Source organism: Malaclemys terrapin, chromosome 3, assembly GCF_027887155.1.
Source record: "Malaclemys terrapin pileata isolate rMalTer1 chromosome 3, rMalTer1.hap1, whole genome shotgun sequence".
NCBI lineage: Eukaryota > Metazoa > Chordata > Testudines > Emydidae > Malaclemys > Malaclemys terrapin.
This window is the reverse complement of record NC_071507.1, coordinates 8,321,640-8,331,843: the sequence shown is the minus strand read 5'-3', so window position 1 is coordinate 8,331,843 and position 10,204 is coordinate 8,321,640. Positions and strand designations below refer to the sequence as shown.

Genomic DNA, 10,204 nt, shown 5'->3' with positions numbered 1-10,204 from the left:
CACTTGGCTTCAGTCCAATTTACAATACATCAGCAAGAAGCCAATCTCAGGTATTTTTTAAGTCTAATATTTGGCAGGGCTTCCACTGCAATAAGAAACCCAGGCCTCTGTATCCTCTTCCCATCTTCTACAAGTTACTTGCGAATTACTACACCAACAGTCTTGTTAATGTTCGGTAAGTATGAGCTGCAATTAATGCCTTGCTTGCCAACTGCAAATCATGCTTTTGCCCTTTTTATATAATAAAATGAAGAATTTAAGAAGCAAGAAAACACAGTTTATCTTTGTGAATGAACCATTTGCTCTTACAGATGGGACTTTGCAGAATGAAATGTCAGAGCTCTATTATTTATTATCTGAAATCGGTTTAACATTTGGCGGGAAAATGCTTTCAAAAACACAAGACCCTGGAAAGAAAGACCAAACTACTCCAAGAGTCAGCAAAACCAGCAGTTGCAAGTAGATAGAGCCCACAGATAACAACAGTTTGCTGTACTTAGGGTAAAGTTTGAAGATTAATTCTCTATAGTATTCCACATAAAAGGAGCTCTCATTTGAGGTAAGAAAAAAGTAATTGTATTCCCAACTGTTAGACAAGGGCCACTAGAAATAAAATTGTTGTTCCTTTTTTAGCATACATCACCACACACAAAGAAAAAGAAATCATATTTTATTATTTAATATTTGGCCAGGATAAGGATTTAAATGAGAGGACTAGTAAAGGAGAAGAATGACAAACATTCAACTTTTCTGTAGGTCTAAGAAGAGTTCAGCCTTTTTTCCTTAAGATTTCTATTGGCCCTGCTTGTATTCACTCTGCAAATGAGTTGGGAATAGCAGTATACTAGATCAGTAATGTCTGGTTCTTATCCAAAATGTTCCACCTAACGAGGATGCCAGTTCTCATGGATTGGACAGCCCACCCTGCAGCATTCCTGAGAATTGTACAATATAATAATCTTGAAAGTCAGCAGAGTGGATTATCCACTTTTTCTGGACTTGAACTTGTGACCTTAACAGTAGCACAGCAGAAAGCAAATGTGCTATGCACTTTGCCATAGTAACCTTCCATGTATTCTTTTCAATTTAAATACACACAATTAAAACAGCTACAATTTTGGAAAATTATGTACAAACCCTATATTTTTTTTCTTTTGATTACATATAAATACAAATTAGCTATTCTTCTAAAAAGTGGTTATAATAGTAAATAAATACAAAATAAGATTCTGACCATTATACTTCATGTGCTGGGATTAAACCCATATAAAATGTACAACTAAAATACATTTAAAATCTTTAAAGGAATAATTCTCTGATTAAAATATTTGTTTTCCCAAACTTTTTGTGGACATAAATATAATTTTCAAAATAGTTGTATTTTTTTCTTTCCATTTCATTACATAAATAAAGTCTTCATTGGGAAATATTAAAGTGTCAGCTTTTTTTGTATTTGTCTAATATAATTAGCGGCACCCACAACCCTCCACAACCATATCTTGATAGTTCTTTAATACAACTTTTTCGTTCTCGTCAAGGTAGAGCATGGAAATAGCGCTCAGTTCTGTCGGAACACAGCAAGCCTTAGGGATTTTGGAATTCACGGAATTGACCAAAGTCTGAACAATTGCATGATTTGTTGTGTTTAGGTGATCTGCCAATGGAAAAGGGCATTCCCCATGGCAGTAAAAGGCACCATATCCTGGTGGGGCAACAATCCAGTCATTCCACCCCACGTCATTGAAGTCCACATATAAAGGATGTCTTTTGCAACTGGATTTGTGGCGTTTGCGCTGTTTGTGTTTTGCTTGGCGTTTCTCTCTTTTATGGAGAGAGTGTCCCTTGCCATCATGGCCAAAAGTTACTAACAACGGCCGGAGCTGAGACCAGCTATCTTCATCCTGATGCAAAGACCTGCTAATCCTAACGTGCCTCTTCGAAACACTGCTCTCATTGTCCAAGTGAACCACCTCTACTATAAACCCATGATTAGGCTGTCTATGTGCAATCCACCTCATTACAGCTGGTGTTACATCAAAGCTTTCCCATTTACTTGCATTCTGATGCACCAGCCTGGTGTCCAAAAGTCTTGCGGCAGGGTCCTTAGAAGTGGCTGTGGCTGGCTTTATAATTTCATAAATATTAATACGGTGATGGTAGCTGCTATTGTTCTCAAAGGTTTCCTGCACCTGCTCCCGAAAAATCTGAAGTTCAGCCGAGGTGAGAAACTCCTCGTTAGGGATGGAAGTTAAATTAAAGAAGAAGCGCCGCGCTGTTTTCCCACTTGCTTCTGGGAGCTCTTCCCAAGCTTCTAAGTTCATCAAAGAGGGAAAACAAAACAATCAGTAACAGACAAGCAATGAAAACGTGAATTACTCTTCTGCTGGAAGCTTTAAACAGTGTAACACCACATGTGAGATTTGAAGCTTATTAAAAAAATACTGTTTCCCTTGTCTCTGTTTATTTATGCAAGCATGTATAGCATGAAGTTAAGAATACTTCATTCATTGTCAAGCCTTTTGATCTAATTCTGGTAGACTGTGCATTCCAGGTGGTTATAATAACGGGTAAGAAATGTGAAGCATTACTTTGGAATTCAAGGACATTAGCAAGAAAACTTTAGCACTGTAGTTAGTGGAGGTCTAATCAGAATAATTAAAACTGATTGAGGATTTAAGGTAGTTATTGCATTTCTGGTTTTTCCAAAAATATGGCTTTTATGTCAATCCCTTAAACTCCATTCCAAAAATATTACTCCACTATTTAGATTTGTAAATCTTAATATACAGATTTTGAGTCCTAATTGGAGACCAGGAACTCCACATCTGTGATGGTATTTTATGAAGCACACCCTACTATTTTACTCTGAATATCCATAAAAGGTGGCATTTGTATTGAATTTTTTCTGCTGAAACTCAGGGGTGGTACTCCGACAAGGAAACAGAGTTCATTCTAAACAATACAAATGAGAAATGGTTTCCTAAAATGTATTCTGTTCTCTCCCCCACCCCCAAATAATAAACATTTTGGGATATTTGAGGAGGGAAATGGATTTTTTTGTTATTAAAAAAAAGTATGCATGTGGCTCAGACCACATCTGTAGCCCTATAAATTATAAACAAGAGTATTAACAAATAAGCCTTTCCAAAAGTGTTCTTTTTAACTTTGGTGATAAACATGCTAGAAGATAATGATTTCAGCTAATGAGATGAATGAATTACTTGGGTGAGTAATTCTTAATCAAGTGATTAATCCCATTGATTTTCATTTCGATTTCTTGTATGAGTAAGCATTATTCATAAACATTTCTGGATCCAGCCCAAATATATACAGCTGTATTGTATTTGTCTACCTCAAAACATGGACTCGTGTTTTTTCCATCAGTCAACAGGATTTCCAGGTAGCTAGAACTGACCAATGGTTTTAAGGCAAGTGGTGAGATTTTTTTTTTTTTTAATTATTATTTGTTGCAGGATTACTTGAATTGCAGATTTTCTGACCTACATAGCTATAAAATGTGCTATTACTTTCCAACTTTTGTAGAGTTCCCCCCTCCCTCCCATGTATAGTTTTACATTCAGAAATGTTTTAGCCTGAATGAACCATACACTACATTCTTCATAATGAATGGGGGGAAATCCACTTTCACACACAAGCACAAACCACAGTGCAAGGTTAGATTTCACCATTAATCTCCTTCCTCATTATAAGGCTTCCCATCAGACAGTATAACCACTGATTTTAGGCCACTTCCTTTGTATACCAACTTAATTAAATCCTAATAAAATTTCTTTCATCACAGCTCCATGTTATAACATGTGGAGTCTGTATTTTCATTAGCTTTACAGTGAGACTATAGCATACCACCACTGAAGACTAATAGCTAGAAGTTATTTACAAGTTCTGGAAACTTTTTTTTTGCAAAGAGCAGATGGGCAACATGCAAGCCACTCACTCTACAAGTCTACCTGTGTCAGATTAGATACCCCAGTTCAGCTATGTTATGTGAGTTTATTAGTCAGTCCATGGACATACAACTGGTAAGCCAATTAACTACAAAATGGACAAATTTAAAATGGAAGAAACTCGTCCAGGAAGTCAAAATCATCATCTCTGTGTGCATTTAGTAGGCATCAAAGATAGGAGTGTTAGACAGCTGAATATAACAGCTAAATGCAACTAGTTTTTGAAACTGACATGTAAGACTCTAGTTATACAGTACTGATCTAGTTAATTAGATTCAAACTCACAGAACTTGGAAAGCTTTCAACAAATAGATTTATGCGCACACTTAAAGCTGAGAGAGGATGGGTACTAAACGTTTGTTGAACAACTGAATAGCTTTACTTTACGCTATAGACACTCCAGTTCTTGTGAGTACCCATTTTACCTTCTTTTAAAATGCATTCAGCATCTTAATTAAGAGATGACCATGTTACCTGATGGCTCAGGTGCACATGAAGTCCAATGACCAGCTGTGGCAATGCTTTTATCAACCTGTTTTTTGAAGGCTTACCTTAGATCTACACTAAATCTATCCTAGATTCAAACACAAGACAAGAAAGTCATTGTGCAAACAATACAATTGATTGTTGCATTGATCTCTCCCAGGGATTAGAAACCTTCTAAAAAACTAACCCAGATCAACTATAAGCCAAGGAGACTTTTCTGGTATTTAGCTTTTATTTTTGAAGACTATTCGTAGGAATTCTTAATTTGAACCCAAGCTGTAAAAATAAAACGAAAACTTCACATGGGCTGAAGGGGACAAGAGGGAGGAAATTTTTAGAATAAATGCCTCAGAACATTACATTGAAGAAGACTGCTTTGACGAAGGCTTTTAGAACAAAACAAAAATCCTGACTACACCGTTCTTGTGAGTTTAAGAAGAGTTATTAGCAGCCAAAACTTAGTCACTATTTGGAAAGATTTCCCCCCCACACACACACTTTTTTTTGGGGGGGGGGGGGGTCCAATGCTGATGGCACACACACAAAAACACAAGGACCCCCCTCACACTCATTCATATACACAATACTCTTGACAACCGAACACTGGCTTTGGGACCCATAGCAAGTGACCACCTACCAACCACCCCCCCGCCCCCAGTTCACACACACACACACACTCCCCCAAACCGAACCCCGTCTCCTCCCACCTCCCCTCGCTCCTCTAGGGGAAGGGGCAGTACCGAGGGCTCCCAAGAACCGCTAGGGGGGAGATCCCGAGGGGGCAGCGCAGACACACACACACACACCCCCGGCCCGTACCTTCGTGGTGGAAGCTCCGGACCGTGTTGGCGCGGCTGGCGGCTCGCTCCAGCGGGTAGCCCGGGGCGGAGTGGCCCAGCTGCTGGCCGGCCTGCAGGCGGTAGAGGTCCAGCATGTAGGGCGGGATGACGGCGTTCTTGCTGGGGCTCGGCCGCCGCTTCAGCCCGAACATGTTGAGCAGACGCAGCTCGAACTCGCTCAGCAGCTCCTGCGGGGCGGCGCGGCCCGAGTCGCTGAAGCGCCGCCGGCCCACCTCCGGGATGAGCCCGGCCGAGCCGCCCAGCAGCACCTGGTACAGCAGCAGCGCTAGCAGGGAGCGGATGGCGGCCACCATGGTCAACCTGCGCGGACAGGGGAGGGACGGGGGGCAAGTCAGGAGGGCCGGCTCGGGGCGCCCACCCCGGCATGACCCTCGCGGCCCCGATCCGGAGCGGGCTGCCCTGGGGGGGGGGACCCCACCCCCCCCGTGGGCCTGATCCTGCCCATCACCTATTGCTCCCCCTGCAGAGGGAGGGGGAAAGCCACGGCTAGTGGCCGTGGGAACGGATCTGAGCTCGACTGCCCCGTCCACACCGGGTCACGTCCTGCTCTCGGTTACACCTGGAGCAGCTCCACCGCCTCCCGAAGTGACTCCTGATTCCAGGCCTGATCCAAACCCCCGCCATGGACCAGGCCCCTTTGCACAGCAGAGCTGAGCCTGGTCGAGGTCGAGATACAGGGCACCTCTGTGCAGGTGGCAGCTATGCGACCACACGGCTATCGTCTGTGGGCAGGAACCGGTCTGGCCATCGCCAGGGCTAGGTAGGATCATACTAGGGCCATGGCCAGCTGTTGCCAGAGGTGTTCGTTTGGTGGTTGCGGGATGCTACAGAAAGATGGGTGCAAAACAAAGAGGATGGGGGGGGGGGGTCAAGGGCTGAGCCAGCCTAGACCTGGATGACCAGCCTAGCGGCACCACTAGAAAAAGCCCCCCGCATGGTGCGAACAGCCACCATAAAGTAGCCCCAATGCGGGCTGCGCTGAGGGTGAGTGGGGGGAGGAGAGGGGAAGGCTATACGTGTGGACTGCAGTGTGTTGATCCGCCGTGGGGAGAAGGGGGAGTAGCGGCGTCCGGTCGGAGCCAGGCAGGACAGGTGTGCAAAAGCTAGAGGCTCGCGGGGCCAGCCCAGGTGCCCGGCCGCCGCCTGTCACCCAGCCCGGGCGCCCTCCGCCGCGCTTACCTTTAGGAGCCCGCCGATCGCCTAAGCGGCCGCAGCGGCGCACTGGGGCACGTCCATTGAAACGGGCTCCACATAGAAAGGGTCTGGCCCGGGAAGAGCGAAGGGGGTTCCCGGCCAGGTAGGGGGTTTGTATCCGCTACAAGCACCTCCCCAGTGGCGTGCGGGGTTTGCGATGAGGTACCCCCGTGGGTAGGGAAGGGGGGCGAGATTCCCAGCAGACAGAGCCGGGGAGGGAAGTTATTTTCTCCGGGCAAGTTTCAGCAGCCCGGGGGGGGAAGCTCTCCGAGCAAGAGGGAAATAGTCCTGCTACGTCCTTAGCCAAAGCCACCGGCTTCCCTCTCCTGGGAGAGGCTGGGCGGCTGCTGGGCTCGTCGCCCTCTTCCTTTGGGCGCCCTAACGCCTCCGCTGCAGCCCATCGCTCCTCCGGGGAGTCATCTCCGGGCAGAGGGCTCCCGCCGCTCCGCGACGGCCCGGGCGCTACCTGCGAGCAGCAGCGGGGTCGTGTCTGCAAGAGGGACTCCGGTGCGTTTCTGCGGCATCCCTGGCTGTCACTCCGCCGCGGCTCCGCTGACAGCGGCGGGGCAAGACGCAGAAGCGCCCCGGAGCGCAGTCCGCCCCTGAAACATACTTGGAGCCAGCGGGTTGAGAAGGAGGAGGCGGCAGAGGGCAAGTCTCAGCCAGGGACGGGGCTCTCCCTTTGCAAAGCAGCGAGCCACAAGCGTTGTTGCTTCCTCTGGGTGCGTGTGTGTGTGTATAGAGAGAGATCTATATGCAATACAGTTAACAGCCTCCTTGGAAAAAATATGCCCTTAGCATCAGCAGCGAGACAAGTCCAGCAGCAGCCAGATGAAGTTTGACTCTATTTTTTCTTCTTCTTCCCTCCGCTCCCTTTGCAAGTCGCCTGGCAGGAGGAAGCAGCGGTAGGGGGACCCCCTCTCTTCGCACGCGCTCCTCCCGCGGCGCACTGGGGGGAGGCGGGGGGTGCCCGGGCCCTTCCCTTCGCTTGCAAATTGATTGAGGTGGTTGGATGCCTCCTTGGCTTTTTGTGGCGCTGCTGATGTCACGACCCCGGGGGCTTGAGGCTCCTCGCCAATCACAAGGCGGGGAGCGCGCGGTTGCCGCGCCGCGCTCGCTGCTTTTAAAGGGGACGCCGCCTCCTCGGACCAGTCCCGGCTCATTCACCTCTTCCCTCCCCGCTGCTGCTGCTGCTGCTTCCCCGGCCTTTCCGGATTGGGGAAGGAGGAGAAGGGGGGGGGGGGAGCGAGGACGAGGCTCGGCTGCCAGATGCAACCCGCAAGCACTTTATTTTGAAACTTCTGGGAGGAAGCGGGGGGTATTTGCAGTAGTCACGCGACCCAGCAGCCCTGGCCCACTCGCCTGCAGCATTATCTCCCTCCAGGTGGTTTATTTCGGAGGATGGTGATTTAAATACTCCAATAACCTGGTCGCTAAAGTTAAACCAAGATCAAGGATCCGGACATTTAAATTTTTTTTTTAGGGGATTTACCTTCCCTGCATTGAAAATAAAATCTTTATTGTCTCTCCCTCCACCCACCCCCTTTTTCCTCTCCCATCAATACGTCCCCCCCTGTCGCGGTTTGATTGCGGCAGACACCATTGCCGGTTAATGCAGTAAATAAATAAATGCATCGCACGGTGCCATGCCCGCCGGTATCCGATCTAGTCCCACTGATGAGAGACAACGGACGTGCAGCGTGATTTTTGCAAATAAGGCGCCTCCGATGGGAAGCGGATAATTCTGCTCCAATAGGAGTTGGATCAGGCTGTCACCCGGTAGCTGTTAAGTTTCGCATCAAGTTTAATAAATCTAGTCCTAGGGATCTCCCGTGCCACAAGCTCTAGCCCTCCAGGGAATAGTTTCTTCTCCCGAGACCCGGGAATCGGGATCAATCCATGCATCGGCTAAACCGTCCAGCAGAGCACAACCTTGGAGTTAGGGAATGACAGTTGCATTAGCTAGAACCTGCACGCCTGCAAGTGGAAAGGCAGAGGAAAATCAGAGATGTATATTGAACAATGATCCATTCATTATACGTTCCCTCTGGACGAGAAGAGTGAAATAAGTCTCGGGCTCTGCTTATACAAATCGGATTAGTTTCGTGTAGTGGGATTTAGGTGTTTGCTGACTTCTAAGGTGTGAAGGTCAAATAAGGTTTGGGGAGAGTGGGAGTGTTTTAAAATAAACTAGGCCTATAGAAAAAGTAAAAATGATCCAGGCACGCCAGCTTTTCAGTGGGTGAACACAAAGCATTCAGAGTTAATGACATAAACAACAGACCCCGGGTCCTCAGTTGGTGTCAATGGCCTCGCCCCATGTCTGTGGATGTGGTTCAAAGACGTCAGGGTCTTAGAAACAGCATCAGAATGGTTAATCTAAAGCAGTGGGTCTCAAACTTTTTTACTGGTGACCCCTTTCACATAGCAAACCTCTGAGTGCAACCCCCCCTTATACATTAAAAACACTTTTAAATATATTTAACACCATTATAAGTGCTGGAGGCAAAGCGGAGTTTGGGGTAAAGGCTGACACCTCGCGACCCCCCATGGAATAACCTCGTGACCCCCTGAGGGGTCCCGACCCCAGTTTGAGAACCCCTGATCTAAAGGTACTGTGTCTAATGCATCTACATAGACTCTGTCTAATGTTAAAATGGCTAACACAATATAGTAGCCCTGGTCAAATCTAAAGCAAACCTCAACCATTGTTTGAACTTTGCACAGACAACAGAAAGCTCATTTCTCACTTTTTAAAACCTGTTTAGATTGCAGTGGATGTGTTTGGCTCTTGGAGAGGACAACTAACTGCTGCTGTCATGCCAGCAACAAAAACTAGGTTGAGTTCCCATAAGCACCCCTGAAATGAAGGAGGTGCATATCGCCAGCTTGTAGAATCTCCCAGGGGTACGACCTTTCATATTCAAAAGATTTCAGAGGAATGACTCCACAACCAAGAATATGTTTTGGTTTTTTTTAGTAGGTATCAAGTTAATTGTGCTGCTTTCTTGTAGTGGGAGCACCTCTAGAAATGTTCCCCTGGACTCAGATCAGTTCCTTTTCCCAGAGGCACCTTGTCTTCTTCATTCCTTCAAAGAACACTGCCTGAAATGTACGCATCTTACAGGCCAACCTTGACCGCTTCTCTGACACTGTGTCCCCAGGCCTGAGCAGAGATACGAGACTCAGAGTGACATAGCCCCCTCTTTGTTAAACTCTAGCATCTAGTTTGATAAGTAGTGGCAGAAGGGAAGTGGAGCTCCCTGCTAAAACGTTTGCCACCTACACCTTGCATTTCACACAGCCCATAAGTCACACGGGGAGCTGGAAATCATGTGCTGTCCCGATTGAAAGAAAGGCATCAGATTCCCGAGAAAGCTCCTTTTATCCTTTGGGAAGCATCATTTTAAATGCATTTGACTTTCTAGGTTCAGCCCCCTAGTTCTTGGGAGTTCAGGGCTGCTTTGCTGAGAGCCCTGAATGTTTTTAAGATATGCCTGCCCTCCAGTGGTGGAAATGTGTCAGAACTCTCTGGATGTGCAGCTCCCCATTAGAAAACCTTTTGGGATTGGCTTTACCACTGAGCTGCTCTCTGTGTCCTACTCAGCAGACGCAGGGTGCCAGTCTATAGGCTTCATGGCCTGATTGCCCATTTCCACGACTAGTCCCCATCTATCCTAGAGCTGGTGCTGGAGTGTG

General features: G+C 46.9%; 1 protein-coding gene across 1 annotated transcript; it reads right to left on the bottom strand.

The window, feature by feature from the left end:
- Positions 1-653: 653 nt before the first annotated feature.
- On the bottom strand, positions 654-7,513 carry BMP2 (bone morphogenetic protein 2). Its single transcript, XM_054024341.1, has 3 exons — positions 6,491-7,513; positions 5,271-5,611; positions 654-2,311 (listed from the first exon to the last, which is right to left on the bottom strand). The coding sequence occupies exons 2-3, from the start codon at positions 5,602-5,604 to the stop codon at positions 1,467-1,469; spliced, it is 1,179 nt and encodes a 392-aa protein (XP_053880316.1). The 5' UTR covers positions 5,605-5,611; positions 6,491-7,513; the 3' UTR covers positions 654-1,466.
- Between the last annotated feature and the right edge of the window lie 2,691 nt (positions 7,514-10,204).

What these genes read in the sequence shown, in the direction of transcription:
- BMP2 (XM_054024341.1), bottom strand. Translation starts at nt 5,604, where the DNA reads ATGGTGGCCGCCATCCGCTCCCTGCTAGCGCTGCTGCTGTACCAGGTG. An exon ending in CCGGAGCTTCCACCACGAAG is followed by an intron (nt 2,312 to 5,270) that starts GTACGGGCCGGG and finishes TGATGAACTTAG; the next exon opens with AAGCTTGGGAAGAGCTCCCA.